The sequence below is a fragment of the Contarinia nasturtii genome, unplaced genomic scaffold (assembly GCF_009176525.2).
Source record: "Contarinia nasturtii isolate CC-2019 unplaced genomic scaffold, AAFC_CNas_1.1 Cnas_scaffold_695, whole genome shotgun sequence".
NCBI lineage: Eukaryota > Metazoa > Arthropoda > Insecta > Diptera > Cecidomyiidae > Contarinia > Contarinia nasturtii.
This window is the reverse complement of record NW_022198046.1, coordinates 1,730,779-1,749,646: the sequence shown is the minus strand read 5'-3', so window position 1 is coordinate 1,749,646 and position 18,868 is coordinate 1,730,779. Positions and strand designations below refer to the sequence as shown.

The 18,868-nt window shown below is 31.7% G+C and overlaps 1 protein-coding gene across 4 annotated transcripts in view; it reads left to right on the top strand.

Moving 5' to 3' along the window:
* The window catches only part of LOC116340844 (neural-cadherin), a 156,053-nt gene that overhangs the window by 110,121 nt on the left and 27,064 nt on the right, over positions 1 to 18,868 (top strand). For all 4 annotated transcript variants that reach the window (XM_031767552.1, XM_031767551.1, XM_031767550.1 and 1 more), the window contains 2 exons: positions 13,991 to 14,134; positions 16,614 to 16,729. In XM_031767552.1, coding sequence (XP_031623412.1) covers positions 13,991 to 14,134; positions 16,614 to 16,729 — 260 coding nt within the window. The remainder of the gene's footprint in view (positions 1 to 13,990; positions 14,135 to 16,613; positions 16,730 to 18,868) is intronic.

Below are 18,868 nucleotides of genomic sequence, written 5' to 3'. Positions count from 1 at the left end.
AAACAACTTGCTTTTATGTTCAACGTCATCTGATATAGAAAGAAATGTCCAACTTGTGGGGAAAATGGTAAAACATACAAAAAGACACGTTCATATCTTTCACACTAACGAACATAGACTCTATACATCTTGGATGGTATCTTCTCCATAAACGACCCATGGCTTTCAACATAACCGTTTCCTTTAGTGCATCTTTTGAATATGTTTCCATTTCACTTTGAAGAGATGCTAAAAAGAATGGGAAAAATACAAAAACGAAAGACGTAACCGTGTGTCCAAAGGTTTTGGTCCGTCAACTTGACAACACAAGCTTATTCTGTAGCAGACACTTAATTCGAAGTAACGTAGCCAATATGTCATTACTTTAAAGAGGTAAACCTTTCCTTGCTTTGTGAATTTGCAAATAAAAGAGTTTTTGATATATTAAATGCAGCTCAAAATAAATTTATTTCCATGAAAGATATAAAAATTCGAATTAATTCTATTAAATTCATTTTGATTGATGGACGATTCTGCCAGAGCGAAAATATTTTTTGGCGCAGCTTTTCTGGGAAATTCACTCAATTAGGAAAATTTCGTTGATATTTTATTATTTGTAATTTAATCGGTCGCTAGGATATTCCAGCCATTCTCACCAGTCCAAAATTAATATGACTTTCGAATTCAAACGAATCACTTCAAACAAGTCAAGTGTTTTGACTCTTTTTTCTTGATGACTTCAATGCGTCTCGAACTTTTCCAACGTGATTCATAACTTTCAATATTCTTTTACGATTTTGTGCGAAAAGTTGTATGAAATCCAATTCTCGTAGTTTAATATTGGTCATGACCAAAATATTATTTTTTGATAGAAAATGGACTCGTCTCGTATTTATCTTTCGTTTTGTTGCTTATTCCTGTATTTTATTGCGCTAAGTTTTTCAAAACTTCAGTGTCAGACGACTCAGTTTGGTTGACAATGTGGAATTTCGTGTCCATACTTTTTAGCAATGTAAAGATATAAAAGAACGCTTCCTATTTAAATAAACAAATCGATCAATGTGGATATGAACGTACGTCACCACTTATAGACACTTTTATTCGCTTTTAACGCGAATTCATATCCATCAAAAGTGTTTGTGTCCAACAAAAATACGCGAATTTTATTATTTTCTCTTGGCTGTTTGGAAGTTTGGAATGATGGTTTTGTCTCCTATTTTGATTCGTATCATTAACCATTTATTGGTTTAGTTTTTCTTTTGGCAAAATAATAATAGTCTAGTGCTGAAGGGAGACAAACATCAAAACATTTGCAAAGTAAACGAAGCGAAGTGTATTGACTTTGGCGATGAATTCAAATAAACAGATAATTCAAACGGACGACAAACCATTCGTTTCTTTGTTGTGAGGAACATGAATATTTTACGGTATTTATACATAGAGATAAACACAAACATATAAACATCATAGTTTTGCGAGACTTTGGCGAAGAAGAAAAAAAAGACGAGCGCTTGCAAACAAAGCAGTTGTCTGACGCAAGGCGAGACTGATGATGGGACCGTTCGAATATGATAATAATTTGAGCATTCATATTCATGCTTATTTCATATTCATATATGTGATCATTTTCTTCGTGGTTTTTGCCTACTCAGCGACAACATTTGCTTTTTCACTGTGTTTCTTCGTTCAAAATCGAAATCGTCGTTATGTCTCTTGGCTCCTATTGCTATCTTACATTTTAATATGATTCGGATGCCCGTGTCACACAACCAGTCTCTCTACAATATTATCAATGTACCCATAATAACATAAAATTACGATTTAAACGTATCCTTTACTCAGTTCGTACATTTGCATGGTTTCCGTTGTTGCAGCTATTGCTGCTGCTGTTGCTGTTTTTTTTTCTAAACTCTTGTAGAAATTGTTCCATTGTCGTTTTACTACTTTTGTATCATAGTTTTTGGGGTTATATTTACAAAAGCACTGCACAAACCGATACACTGGCTGATTTTGAAGGCAGCAAAATGTGCATATATTAGACATAAATGTGCACCCATGTGCCCACACAATAAGTGGATATCTACTTCTATATCAGAATCATAGCGTATCGATGTCGATTTCACTGAACCGTCAAAATGCACAGTGCGAATATATACCGAACGAAAGCACCGTAACATTTACATGAATATTCATTTTTCAATTTCTTTGCGCTTTTTTTTTTGCTCTTTCCTTTACCACAGACTTTTTTCCTCGAACATTCTTTTATATTATACTTTCTGAATTTCCGTGTTTTGGCCGAGTTTTCATACACTTTGACAGAGGATACTTTATTCGGGTAGCAAATTAAAGACCAAAAAAAAATTTAAGCACATTTCAGAATGGAACTCTGTTTTGTTTTGAAAACTTCAAAAAATTGTGCAAAAAAAGAACAACATTGAATGGGATACCAAGAATAAAAAAATTTCTGAAAAACATAGTCACTTCGAGCAAAACTTTATTTATACTTGTGAACAGAACGATTTTAACTGCCATTTCCATTGGTGCCTAGAAAAAACTTTGTTGAAAACCAAACTGGCTGTAAGTTTACATGCTTTTGTTAAGAGTATTGTTTACAACATAAAATTATTTACTAACTCCAAAAATATAAGTCATATCTATTGAAAATATCGAGAGGAGAGTATGTTTTTATTCAGACATTACTCAGCCATGAGCGCTGACTAACATACTCTCTTCTCGATATATTCAATAGATATCTAGTTTGGATTATGTCAATATTTTCCTTGTGGCTTGATTAAGAACTCTTCAAGAAAATCTAATACTACGTATTTTTTTTAATTAGTCGATTATTTTGTCTTTAACGCTTAAAATAATTAAGTTTTTAAATGGATCAAAATTTTTTTTGAATTTTTGCTAACGTCAAAAAATCTATTATTTGAATTTTAATGTTACCTGTCATCAGCTTGATGGCTCAAATTCAAACTGAACCAAAAGTAGAATAACTTTCTAGTAAAACACAGCTCCCTTTTGTTTTCGCTAATGCATTGTGCCTATTTGTGACTCGTTATGTTGACTGACAATAGATGGATAAACCGTCCAAGCAAACAAAAAATTCCATTGAAAGAAAACTGGGTTTCCGTTGTTTTTTTCTTATTTCGATTTTTCTTTCCTGAATGGCTGAATTGGTCGGAATTTTCTCTTAGTTCGTCTACAAGAATGCGACCAAAATATATATGAGATGTATTTACATGTTTATGGAAATGAGCTGTCACATTGGGATATTTTGTAATCGTCATATGTTCTATTTTCAGCATAACGTGAAAAAAAAATACAATTCGAGAATGAAAATTTAAAGAATAGAAACGAGGTTGTGCAAAAATTTATGCAAATGGAAAATGGCATTGTTGTTATTATTCAGAATATGGATTCATTATTATTATCGATCATATGATGTGCGTTCGAAGCACATTTCAAAATAATCGCGCACAGTCAGCTTCTCTGATTTCGATAGAATCGTAGTCGACAAGTAAAGAAAAAACGAAAAGAAATGAATTTTTGTCGCAGGTGTTTTACATAATGCAATTTTTTTCGTGCTGACAAAGAATCTTTTCAAAAAAAAAAAAAAAAAAAAAAAATTCCTGTTGGTGGGTAAAAATTGGCATTCACTCATACGATATATTGCATTGCGGAAAGGACCATTTTTCAGTTGCATGGCATTTTTTTAACAGCAACTACCAATTCTAATCTGCTTTCAGACACGCGTTCTGCAATACATTTTCAGTAGTAAAAGCAACTGCGATTGCTGCTCTACTGATACTAACAACCGTATCTATATATTTCAATCTATTTTAGCGAAACAATAGTCGAAAGAATGGAGCAATTTTAAGGTTTTTTCTTTGCTTTTAGTGTATCAACGTTTTCAATGCAAATATGCTTTGGCTCAATTTGCTTCAATTGCAATCTAAAATATGCCGCTAAAGCAATTGTGTGAAGCATACTTTTTCCCCCATCTAGCATATCCGTTCACATGTTTTGCATTGCTTCAATTTGCACATACATTACGTACGGCTCATTTTCGAACCATTTTCCAGGCTAAATACTCTTTTTATATGGGAGATGAGCGAGCTAAATTGCGTGTTGTACGAGGTGCGTTCGCGTGAAAATCATTTTAAAACGATGATCTATAATTTCTGCCATTTTCCCCATTAGAAAGCAATAATGATTTTAGCGCTATGGAACAAAATCACATACAATTTTTTTTTGTCTCGTTTTATCACAATTACGGCCTGAAACAATTTTTGAAACATATTTTCATTCAAAATACGTCACATTTTTCACATACAATTTGTATTGCTACAGATACGTTCTGCCCGTTCTATTCACCTTCAAAGTGTACGTTTATTCTAAGTATGCTCCTCCTATGCTATTAAATTACTTGGCATTTTATGTTCGATCACAATGTTCAAAATCTAATATATTATATGTTGAATGGCTTTTTCCAATTTTCCACCGAAAATCCATTTTCTTTCACTTAGCCTGTACGCATTATTGCATTTGCTCATGGTTTTATTATTTTATTGAAATTTAAATAAGACCATAATGAACAGGGATTTGGAATTAGATCAACATAGAGAGAGAGTGCAAATAACAACACATACACACATACAGGTGTGCAGCATTTGCAAATACTTTCTAACATTTATCTACATTAGATAAAATTAATGGAATCAACATTTTATCGAATGAATACATCGAAAACTACAGGCATTAAATAAGTTTTTCTACTCATGTTGTGATCAAAACCTAAGCTATAAGCATTTTCCTTGCAATAATAATAATAATAATATCAATATTGGTGGTGTAGAATCCTCGTCGGGATAATCTAGCCAATTTTCACCAAATTGCATACGGAAGCCAATATAATGTCGGAAATGAAACAAGAAAAAATTGATCAAATTACCGAGTAAGAAAAAAATGAACATATTAAAAGCGAAAGAGAAAAAAATCGATTTTACTGTTGGATCGTGAAAGCACCAAGTTTCATTTAATTTTGATGTTGAGTTCGTACGCACAGAAAAAAAATGATTGAAATACTAGAGCTATGGAGCTTTCATTCCATCGTCTCTCGATTATTTTCTTTGTTTGAATTCGCTGAATTCATTATAATTTCAATATCCAATGCATGCATGAATCGAATTCCATGGCAAGAGTTTTCCAAAATAGGTTTCGAACGAAATATCTTTGGTTTATGTGAGCGTCATGTAACATGCTCCCGGGATGTTTTTTATTTCACTGAAAAATCGTTGCACACGTACGCATTGATTCGACCGCCATAGTTTGGTATGTGAAATGTGGTATATGTGGGTTTGATACTTGCGCAAACTTGGGTTCATCGATCTGAGGCGATAAATGAGAAGAAAAAAAATCAAGCTGAAGAATGAGAGAAATGTAGAATATCCGTCGTCGCATTTGATGCGGCCCATTTACTTTTCAATTCGATGTCAATTTAGTTTATTTTGGTCCTTTTCATTTCAATTGGTCGTTTTGATACCCTTCTCCTTTGAGTGTATATGTATACAATACAATCCCAACGGTTTAAATGGTCTTTTGTGGAAAGTTATGCTTGGAAACTATGCGCAAACAAAAAAAAAGCGAACGATGCTTGCTATCATCGTCGCAAAATAATGAAACTACCGTAAAATTTCAGTCGTATATTTGTTTGTAGATATGAAAATGGACTCAAAGATAAAAAAAATTTAGTTCTCAGCTCGTTTTCAGCGGGATATTCCGACAAGATGCGAGTGAAAAGAAGCAAGTGTTGATGAAATGAAATTATGTTTTTTTTAGCAAAAAAAATAATAATATGACGATAAAATAAGCGGAAATAACAATAATTGCAGCAGCAAAACAATGAAAACACCGTACGAAGTTTGATTCACACAGTTTTGTACATTGAAAAATGCAAATAATATTCATTCGTGTAGAACAATATCATGAGCATTTCATCTGCAAACTGCAACTGAAATTGTGATATGTCATGTGCTTTTATGATTGAAATGACACATTTTTAATGCATATTTTTGCAACTTTTGAAGAACAGTTACTGAACACACGCACTACGAACTCGCTTTTGCACCATCATTCACCACCATAATGCAAACAAACATAAGCACAGTATGGAACTATGACAGAGAGAAAGTGACACAAATGGTTGGCAACTAACTTTGTTGGCGCGCACATGTACCAAATGGACCTAGTGGGTTACTCACAAATCTACTGTATGCATGCAAAACATTTCCATGTATCCTTTTGCATCTCACATTTTACATCGACATTCCGTTGCATTTTCGTGCTTCATCCGATAGAAAAAAAAATTTCGTTCCGCTGTTTCATGTGTAATGTGTGTGTGTGCCTTCTGTTTTTGGCTCACACATTTCACAAAACTTTTAAGTATCGGATGTTGGTCGTCTTTTTCATACACACAAGTAATCTAATATTCATCTGCCTGTGGCTCCCATCTGAACGCACGCTCACTCTTCGGAGAGAGCCAAAGAGTCTTCGCTTGGGAAATTTGCACAAGACAGAGAATGCATTTTTTTTGTTCCTCTATAAAAAAAGTGTTTCTTCACATTTCTAACCCGTACATAATACAATAAACCACTCACAACCGCTTCGACATAAGCACCACCACACTTCGCATTGAATCATACGGATTATATTTTAACATATCATTGCCAACATGTGCTATTTTATAGTGATGATGATTTGCATACGAATTTAAGTGAGAACAAAGTGGGTTTGAACGAATATGTGTACATTGTACAATGTATAAATTTTATGTGTATGTGTGTCAAAAGCTATACTATATGGATTCGATCTTCTGTTAAAATCGAGTGCGTCAACATCGCCCATCGTCGTTGCTATTGCTTTCATGGTTTGTGCATTGTCTCACTTTGTGCGACGGTCGAATGTTACAACAAAAATTCCGAATACCGAAGAGACACAAAATGCAAATATTATGCTGAAAATAAGCGACTTTTCTTCATGCTATGGCTTTTTTTAACGTTTCGCCTAATGTTACGCCGTCCATGGTTCAGTGTATGTAGAAAATGTCATAAAAGCAAACGATATTTAAATAAAAGCAACCAAACCACCAGTCAACTTAAGAACGCTTTCAATTCAGTACATTTTTGATCTAGGGGAGTCTCTCACTTTTCTCAAGCATGAATATTTCAAGATAAAATCGATATTGTCGAATAAGTAAGATTTCAAACGATATTTTCAATAAAAGCCGATAAAAGCAGTTTAGAGCAATATTTGTGGATTTTTGATGGATATTTCAATGCCAACTTTACCTGCTATACCGACTTGTCATGTTGATTAAGTACTAGATTATGTTATTAAAATTTTCTGTCTTTTTTTCTCAACAACTAAAAAAATACGATATATTTTATCAAAATATTTTATATTTTTTGCAATATAAATATATTTTATTCAAGTTCTTTTACATTTTGTGGGATTGGTGTTCAAAATATTCGCGAATAGTTGAATCAAAATGATAGTCAAAAAATAATATGAATAATATAACCTCACTTTATTATGTATAGCAATGCAATTGTGTAATTGAGAGTCTAACACAAAATGCTTGACAAATTGCCATTTTTTGCTGGACATATTTACTAAGTATTTTGTGTTAGATTTTCAATTACACAATTGCATTGCTATACATAATAAAGTGAGGTTATATTATTCATATTATTTTTTGACTAGCATTTTGATTCAACTATTCGCGAATATTTTGAACACCAATCCCACAAAATGTAAATGAATTTGAATAAAATATTTTGATAAAATATAACGTATTTTTTTAGTTGTTGAGAAAAATAGACAGAAAATTTTAATAACATAATCTAGTACTTCATCAACATGACAAGTCGGTATAGCAGGTTAAGTTGGCATTGAAATATCCATCAAAAATCCACAAATATTGCTCTAAACTGCTTTTATCGGCTTTTATTGAAAATATCGTTTGAAATCTTACTTATTCGATAATATCGATTTTATCTTGAAATATTCATGCTTGAGAAAAGTGAGAGACTCCCCTAGTTTTTGATGGAAAAATATTTTTATTTGTGTACTGTTGCATGACAATATGATGGAACATTTTTGCAATACTCTCTTAAGAGAGCAAATGTGTGCAAATACTTTTTGTTATAGCATGAAATAACCGAGATGATATATTTGAGAAAAAAACAAGGCAACATTTAATAATAAAGTTATGTTTTATCCTGTGTTAACTAACAATGAAAATGAATGATATGCTTTGTCGTATAGGAAAAATCAAATAATAAATTGATATCGATACAATATTCCCAATCACGCACAATATAATGAGTTGGGTTTGCATTTTTTAAAAATAACTTTGAAATATTCCGATACATTCAATTTCAAAAAAAAACCAATCTTCTCTATTAAGAAAAATTAATGAGAAAAAGTCAGTTATTGATCGACATTTTGAATAATCTTTGATTTAAAAATAAACATTATCAGAATACAGAAAGTAAATAGTCCGGATAATGTGATGTTTTCAATTAGAATGTGATATTAAAAATATATAAATACAAAGCGCAATCTCCCTAAAGCGTTGCTTTAAGATTAGAGTTCAGAAAGAGTAATACTATTAAAAATGAACGCATTTGCATCACAAGTCCCAATGCCAAATTTATTGAAAAATCTATGACTTTACCTTCAAACTGGTTTATTTTCTATGGGGTATTTATGTATATCTTGAATATTTATTCTATTCCCAATTTATCGAATGAATGCTCGAATTGTGTGCGCTCAACACTTACACAAATCCATATTCCATTGATATGTAATGCTTTGGGTATGTTGAATTTATTGCGCAATAAGTTGCATTCCCATTACGCCAATTCAAAACGTTTCAAACAAATTGAACCTTCGATTTTTTTCCCTTACATAACGTTCAATCCAAAAATGCCAAATTTATGGTATGTCGCGATTTTATTTTTTTTCTATAAAAAAACACACACACCAAAAAAAGTACAATCTGAAATGCGATATAAATTCGTTTGTGTTCATGTGTTTATGAATATGAGTGTGAAATATTGAGAAAAATGCGAGAATCAACAAGCACAGAATCATTTTTTATGCCAATATGCACTGCAGTAGAACAACACCAATTTCTATTTCATGTTGTCTCCATATCGACTTTCGAATTTTTCGATATCATTCCATTTTTCTATCTATTCCGATTGTTATATAATCTTTGGAATGTTGCGAAGGGCAACCCGTCAAGTGAACGATGTTAGTGCGAATTCCAAATCAATATTGAATTCATATTGTATTTCAATTTCGATGCTGCTTAGAAACAACATGCTCTAATTGGCTTCTCAAATAATTTTTTCTTTTTCGGTTTATCACTCGTACTTTTATTTCTTTGAGTGAAATCATACGCAAACAAGGAGACAATATTTATTAGCGTTTGACACATTTTGAAATAGAAGGAAAAAAATTACAATGGAGATAGACATTGAAAAACCAAATTATATTAATATGCTTCACTGACAATATCATAAAAGTACTTTTCAAATCAATTTTTATGTATTCATTTGATAGTTGACATTATTCAAGAGTAAAAAATATTTTCAATTGTTTATATGGAATGATTCTTTTACATACAATTTATAAGCACCGTTATGAGTTTGGTTTGTTACACGTGCTTTACAGACGTTCCAATAATTGATGACCACCAAAAATCTTGTTTACATGTTTTTATGCGAACAAGCGCATTTTTCCTCTTATTTTGGCCATTTATTTGATTTATTCTTTTATGGCATGTGAAAAAATAACAAAATAAATGTATCGAATGCCTATACAAAAGTTGTATAAAATTGAATTGTTTCATTTTCTGCATTTGCTTTTGGCGTTTGACATCCGAAAATGTTATTGTATACATATATTCAACGCAGTCGAAATATATCGCAAAATACGCCAAACAGAGTTTGATATGTTTTTGCTTGATATTTTACTATAAACGTTCCAGGTATTATTGGCAAGGGGCTTAAGCTGAATTTATTCTTTGTTTTTAAAATAATTCAACATTCTTAAAATATATTCATTGAAAGTTCCATAAAAGAAAGGATGACTTTTCAAATTTTTCGAAGTTATAAATGTTGATATTATTTATAACTTTGAAAAAAATATGTGGTTATTTACACGAAAAAAGAATTAATAATATTTCCGTCCCCTTGGGTGCGTTTCCTTTACGCATTCACACAAGCAAACCATTTATTTTTTTGGAGAAAATGTATGGCTATTGGTGGTTTTAATAAATTTTTACTAAAATCAACAATCGGGCTGACTCACACATGTACACAAATCATGAGCACGAATTATAATTTATAGTTAAAAATGTTTGAAAAAAAAAAGTTTTTCGAACAATAACAATATTTACGAAAGCTACTAAAATGTCTGAATTTATCAGCTCCGAGAAAAAAGACAATCAAAAGCCACTCCATCGAAAACCAAACACTCGAACGAAAAATCATTGCAATTAATTATTTTTATGCTGCATTGATTATCGTTATCATTTCATCAATGTTTTCGTTGGAACTGATATTTTTAATATTGAGGCCAAAGGTCACTCAAACATCAATTCATTTCATTCTTCGAATGAAATTGATCAAAATATATTGTAATTGTTTTTGACAATAACGTTATATCACCTCTGAACTTGTTTCAACCACCATATTGGCGCTGTTATTGACAGAATTTCATTTCATCCATTTCAAATTAATTGGCATAATTATTGTTGAAAAAATGTCTATTGGATTCGCAACAGATAGCTATAGGCAATCAAAAGAATAATTGAAGGATGAAATATTCAATTGTGGTTGAAAATTATTCGTGATGATTAGCTTCAATGTGACTAGAATCATCAAGAGTCGCTAGCATGTTGTTTGTTTAATTTTGAGTTTGTAATCATCGCCGATAAATAGGATGTTATTTAGCTCCTTTTACTAATCATTCGATAGGTTATGTCTTGTCATTGACTATTGTACTACCGTTAAAGAAAAAATCAGGAACGATTTTGAGATTGCTTTGATTTAATGATGTGAAGCCATCACAAGAACAGTAACATTTTATCTTCTTCTCATGATTTTATTAAATCGATGTTCGAATGAGGCCATCTGATTGTAGCATTAAGTGAAAGAGTTCATAATTTGGCCAAAAGTTTCTTTCGTTTTTCGTCATTTGTTGACTTTTTATTGACTTTAACCATTTTTGCTGTTGCTGCTGATCATATTCGTCTTTTGTTGATGGTATAATTCAAGTATCAATGCTCATAAAATTGTTCTGCATTTCAAAAGTTTGTTTCAGCCAATGAGCGAAAATTATAAGTTTTTCCTTCAAATTCGAATGTCGTATTTAGTAATTCAGGGCTTCAGTCTCAAGACTGCTCTTCATTACCAAAAAAAAAGTTCTTTCAATTTGTGCCAAAATTAGTTTCAGCAGACAAGTATATACTTACTATTTTTCAACTCGATTCCATCTCATCGAATTCTCTTTCTATTTTTCTTTCTATTCGAAAGCGATTATTGTTTGCAGTAAAAAGTTCGCGCTCTTGCTACACATTGTTCGATAGAAAACTGTCTAAGTTTTCAAACGGAATACGATGACATTGATAAGAATTGACACAATGAAATACAAAACCAATTCGAAGTAGAGACGCAAATCCTCAACGTTTTTCGTATTTGAGTGATTTTCTTTTGAAAGCACACACCAAAGCTTCGACTGAATTAACTATTCCAAAATACATGTTGTACTCAGCTTCAAAATCGATTCTTACATTGTCCAATTTTTCAACACAGCTCATACCTGGTGACATTATTTCTCGATTCTCCTCTTCAATTTCATTATATTTTCCTTCTAACAAATGGAATCGTTCGAAGAAAACAATTTCATCGTTCGAGGTTTACTCGAGCAGTACATCGTTTTCGATTGCTTCAGTTAGTCTTTTTTTCTTTCATTTTTTATTATGTAACGGAAGCGCACGTTTAACTATATAAATCATATTTTCGATGTGCAATTCAATCGCATGCCTTTTCACCATTTTCAAAACCTCTTCTTCTTATAATTTTCTCTTGTTCAATTTTTCAAATCACTTTTATTTGTTGCTTCTTCATAAGGTAAGGTCATAATTTTATTATGTTGAAAAGAACAGCGTGACCATTTAGTGATCGTGTATCGCATGAATGTGCACGACAAAGTGTATTGCATTTAGCTATTTTTTCAAAGAACTCAATCTTTTGTCAAATGCTCAATATACTTTCCTGACCCTTCCTGGTTTCTTCGTACTCTTTCTTTGGCGCGTGTTTTCTATCTAGAAATGTAAAAATCATTCCGGTGACCATGATGGAATTAAATAATATTTGAAATGTAATACAATCACTTGGACTGATAAATGAAATTGCTTCACGTTCATTTTAAATTGAAACTGTAAGAATAGGCTGTCTTTCGATCCACGAAAGAGTCAAAAAAAAAAATTCTCATTTCAATGAACAACTTTGTTCTCAAATGTCTTTAATGAATTCAAGTGGCCCAGATTCCTTCAATAACTTACTGATTACTGGCAAAAGAAATTTTTAAATTCAATTTAAGAGAGAAAAAAACACTTTCCAACTCAATTATACAATATTCAAGTTTAATTTAGTTCATGTGAATTTCGCCTTTGGTAATCCAATGAGCCAACGGAAAAGTTCTAATGACATTTTATAATAAAAAGTCTTATTAAACTCATTCTTTGAATTTTAATTTAAAATTCGAGACACTTGTAATAAATTCTGAAAATTATTACATGAAAATAATTCTACAAAGGAAGTACAAACGAAATTTGTCAGCGACAGACCATTTAAACAAAAATATATATAACATTTGCTTGTCTGGACATTTGAGCTGTATAATCGTTCATCAAAACAAGATTGAGTAGATAATCATTAAAATATTTGGTAGCAACAACATTCAATAAAAAAACACCATGGCCTAGGGGCCAAAATTGTTGGCAAGTTTTATACAAAGGTTTTTGAGTATTTGAAATTTTTTTATGAGGATCCGAACTAATTAAGTTCAGATACCATTTTACCCCATCTGAAATATAAAAACTGAAAAATTGTTTACCAAATTGAAAATGAATCACTAAATTTTCAATTGTCAGATTCATGTCTACCCCCTACTGAATGAGAATGACACATTATAACATCATGTTTTAAATATGTATTGTCCGCAGGCGGGTAGTCGCGATTAAGCTTATTTTGTTATTTATTGCTCAGCCAGAGAAAAAAATCGAGAAAAAAAATCACAGTAAATACGCTGCATATGCAAATGAATAGAGAAAATTTTTTGGAAATAGCCGTGGGAAGCAGATCACCCATCGCAGTAAAATCATTGTGAATATTTTATCATTTCCCCGAAAATGTTCTGGTTTTCGTTTGGGTTCACCCTCAATGTTAAAAATGATAAAAACAAAGTTTTTTTTCGGTTCAATCTGAATGACATTCGTTGAATAATTATTTTAAAACTGTAAACTTGACGACACAGTATACTGCATACGCAGATACTAATAATTTGCGTTCGCACCAAGTAAACATAAACAGCAAGAGACAAACTAATTAAATCAATACGACGGTATTCGTGTAGTTGGTTATACAGCGGGTGTCTCATTCGCACATGCCGCAGATTCTGCGGTTTCGACGGTTGACGGTGCTGCTAACAAACGAAAACAGATCATTATTTATGATAGACTGGAAACGACCTGAATTTTTTATGTTCAACACCAAAATTCTCTTTTTTGTTTATGGCCACAAAAAAGACCTGAATAACACAAAAACTTTCGGTATTAAATCCCATTCCAGGAATTCTATAAAAAAACCATTTTCTATTTTTTTGTTCAAAGATAAATTTTTACCGTGATTTTGTTTCTTTTTCGTTTCAGTGACAAAATTCATTCGTATTGGTATTGCTGACAAAAACGATAATCCACCATATTTTGATAAGGCACTTTATGAGGCTGAAGTTGATGAAAATGAGGATATTCAGCATACCGTACTTACAGTTACCGCCAAGGATCACGATGAATGTAAGTAGTATTTGATGAAAAATCGACAAATTTTTTGATTTATTGAATTTTTTTCATTGTTTATATAAAAAATAATTAAAGAAAATTGATTTCCCATAAATCACAGTATGATTTTTTAACGAAAGAATAGTTTCAACAGTTTGCTTTATCGTAAAATGTAATTTATTTATATACGTGAGGAACTCACTGCTCGTTCCCGAGAACGAAGAAATAATATCAATTTGCGTCAGCAATAATTCACAATATTCAACGAGAGAAAAGTAATTCATCAATTCAGTATACTTTTACATTCATAGCATTTCAGTCTTAGCAGGCAGATCACATCCAATGATTTCACCATGCATAAAATAAGTTAGATGATGTGCATAATTCGTATGAGACACGATTTCACATAATACAGTATTATATTTCTGTTAACATCATAACATGCGAAGTAGCATTATAAATGCCTTTTCATATATGCTTAGTATATAGTGATAAAAGTTCAGTCGCGGTTAATCCATTCATAAAGCATGTGAAACTGTACGAGATGACATAAAATGAATTTACTATCATAAAACTTTGGATTATTTCATTTCCTCGTTGATTTTGTGATTCATAGCCTTTCAACGAGCTTTCGGCTTTGTACAGCAAATACCATGATCGAAGAGTGTATGAAAAAGTCATGAGTTTCACGCATCTTTCGGGTACAAGAAATTCACCTTAACAAAAAAAAAATAGAGATTGAATTGATTTTCCATTCAAACGCCATGCAAAAGAAAACTTTTAATCTACCGATTTTACACCCACACAATGTAATCCCTATTCAAAAGTAATCGAATTAACACTCATTGAAACGATCGATTCATTTTGTGTGACTTTTTGCATACTTTATAATTTCCAATATACTGAGCCCTGTCGAACAAACCGCATATTATAATCTTGACGCCTTTTCCTCCTCATCTATTCAACACATAAAAAAAGTGAACGGTATGCAAGCGAAAAAATCGAGTGGAAAATACACGATTTACGTACTTTGTATACGACCACCGCTTGAATCTGACATTAACAGCGAACATTCCTTTCTTCAAATATATTCGCTTTCTTTTTATTCACGCCTGAATCATGGAATATGTGTTGAATTTCATTTTGAAATATCTGGAAAATCGTGTGAACATTTTTGCACTTTATGCCAATAATGCCAATTCGAACTTCAGTTTCAGATTATTCACACAACACTCAATTCACATTTTTTAAATGCTCACAATCGCTTCGAGGGTTTTCATGGAAATTTTGCATTCGAGCGAAGAATTGTCAATGGTATTGACACTATTCAAATAAATAATAAAGTATGTACCGGTAGAATGTCTTCTCGGTCTACGATTCATACACCGAGATTAAATAAATTCCATTTTTTTTTTCATTTCTCAAAACACCATTCGTTTATGCTGTTTATTTATTTATTCCTTCTCCAATTCAATGAATGATTGTTGTTTGGTGCACTTGTATATTTTCTTTTGATACTGAAAGCTGGTAGCACGCTTCGATCTGGTGCGTCCAATGAAATTGAAATCGAACGCAATCAATGTTGAGTGCGTTTTTGAAAAAAATAACTTGATTTATCTCGAGATGGTTATTTTATTTTTGTTTGTAGTACTGTGTCATCCGCGAAAATCATTTCGTATAAATGATTTACTACTCATAAAGAAATAAATCCAAACGATGAGAATTGCGTTGACTTTAGCGTATAAATATTCATTTTTTTGCGTATTTGAGCACTTCAATGTGAAATCATAAACGAAACGGTGATATTAAAATGACAGCACTTTAATATGTGCTTGTATTCCATTCATTCATTTTACATTCGAAAATTTTGACTATGCTGACGATATTGATTTATTATTTAATCTTTATAATTCAATCCACTGATTACTTGATTAGCGAAAATACCGAAAGCAATATTTTTAATAAAATGAAAAAAAAGTATTTATGAAAGGGTATGAGAAATTGAGTTTTTGGCATACAAAAACCTTAATTATGATTAAAACTGCGTTCAAGGGCTCATTTCGTTTATTTGCATTATATAAAGTGTCAAGCAGATTACATTTCTGTATTTCGGACTCATTTCTGCCACAATGATTGTGGAAATATCTCGAATCATTCCAATTAATTCTTTTCTAAAGAAACCATACCACAATAAAAAGCATCGTAAAAAAACTAATATCTGATTTGGAGAGTTCGAGGAACTTTTATCAGTCAACCCCAAATTTGCCCCTGATGAACGACAAAAACTGAAGCTGAATATTTAAAAAAGAGTTGAAATGACATATAGTTACATGAAAATGCATACATAATACGAATCATGAATTATTGAGGAATAATTTAACATCATATTTTCGAAAAAAAAAAAAACCATTTGAAATTATTCATAATTAATAGAATGTGTGTGTTATATTTTGTTCGATTTTTTTATATTTTCCATTTGTAATGTTTTTTGCAGCATCGCGTATTCGATATGAGATCACGAGCGGTAACATAGGTGGTGCATTTGCTGTGAAAAATATGACAGGAGCGATTTATGTCGCTGGCGCTCTTGATTACGAAACGAGAAAACGAGTAAGTAAACGTGTTTTAAATGTGCGATTTTCCCATCCACAGATAAAACTTTGATTTTGTTCTTTTTTTATTTGGGTTATTTCGACGATGGAAAATGTTTATTCGATACATGGATCATTTCAAAAACTAATTTATGGAGACAAATTTATTTGTATTTGATGACAGTGGTTTATTATGGGGATGTTTTTTTTAAATATGGATTCAATTCGTTTATCATTATAATCTAACCGCAGGCAGGATCCTGATTTCAGATGAATTTTTTTTTATTAAACATCCAATCTTCATGAAAAGGACTTAATAGAATAGTCTAGCTATTTAAAATGTCGAGTCTATTCGGGTTTAATTCGTTTTTTATTTTGGTAATATTGTCTTTATTTTTCGTTCATCCACACCCACAAAATCGCTCGAAACCCAAATTAAACTTGGTGACGATAGAAACACGCAGACAATAAAAACAACAACAACCAAAAAAAGTGGTGCTGAAAAAATGGCAAAATTTGGAATTAACGAATAGCAATTTGGTGTGCTAAAAGGACTAATGCATAAAATAAGAATGAAAGAGAAAGAGTGTGTGTGATAGAAAGCTAATCTTGTAACGTCAGGTCAAAGATGTGTCAATTCACTTATTACAATGAAGGAGCGCCCAATTTCAGTTACGTGCAATTATTTAAATCGATGTTCCCTCATCATTCTGCGTCTGATTCGTAGTACAATTATATCAATTTGATGTTTTGCTCATTGTATAGTACGGTTCAAAAAGCACATCATGTAAATGAATACATCTGTGCGCGTCATCGACAACCGTTTGCTTCTATTTTATTTACAAGGTTCGCAGTGCATAATGATTTCGAGAGAACCAGACGTAAATGTACTCTGATGTGGAAAATTAAATCACGCATTTCACATAATGGGAAATTTTCTGTGCTTTTTGATGTTCTTTCTTTCTATCTATATACTCTTACTCTATTTTCGGATTTGTTGAAAGGACAACGAAATCGTAATGAATCATGACACCAGAAACACACTTCAAAATATCATGAATGCCTTCAGTAATTGCTAGCTCAAAAACATCGTGAAGAGCGGGAGAAAAATCGAATAAGACTCCAAAGAATATATTTATATATAGCATAAGCAGTGCTTATTAAGCACCAAAGAGCTTGTTATTCTGCTGTATGCCAAAATATCAGAAATTAACTCGTAGATTGAATAATTAAATGCAGATTCATTATTTATCAAGAAGTTTGTTTATTAAAATGAACATCAGCTCGTTATTGTAAAGCTGTTATCTAAATGAACCAGTCTGCTTGCTACGAAAAAAATACATATTTTAAGTGAAAGCTTTAAAGAAACCCAAGAGGAACGGCCATTGTAAAAAGGCTATTGATAAATATTAGTGATGTGAAACTGCATTCAACTAAGGAACAATCACTGTTTCTCAGAATAATTGAAAATTTAGTTTTGTAAAATTAACTTCAACTCATCAATAGAATGCTTTATTATAATTTTGTGTTTGAAGCCAAAATGTTATTTACAATGATGGTGATAATATAGTTACTATATTTCAAACCCTTTTGAAAGGATATAAACTTGCAACGTTTTTTTCTTCTTTGAGTAATTTCATAAACTTAATTAATTGTTTGAACACTGTTCATTCAACTCAAGAAAATTGAATGCATCTCAAATAAAAAGTAAAGTATTTAAGAAAAAAATGAGCAAAGCCCTTGTTCGATACAACAACGGTCAGTCCAAATTACGAATTTTCCAAAATAAATAAGTTTTCCTCGTCTATTTACACGGCAAACTGGACTCTCCAAATACAAGCAAAAATTCAATCAAATGCTGTTCTTTCACCTGGTTGTTGCGTGTTTTAATTTGCTGGCAGTGAATATTTAAAAAGATCCACGCAACAAAAAAAACTGTTCGGAAACGATAAGAGAAATAAACTTAATAATCGTTTATGAAAGCATTGTGGTGTTGTGGTTGTGCGGACAGGTTGCACAATTTATATTGTTGATGGTTTTAAATTAGGTTGTATTTATCAGTTTTAAACACTTGTTCAGTGAATGGGCATAGCAGCAAAATGATTGGAAGTCTTTCAGTGGAATGGAAGACTTTTATATCAACGGTTAAATTGCCATT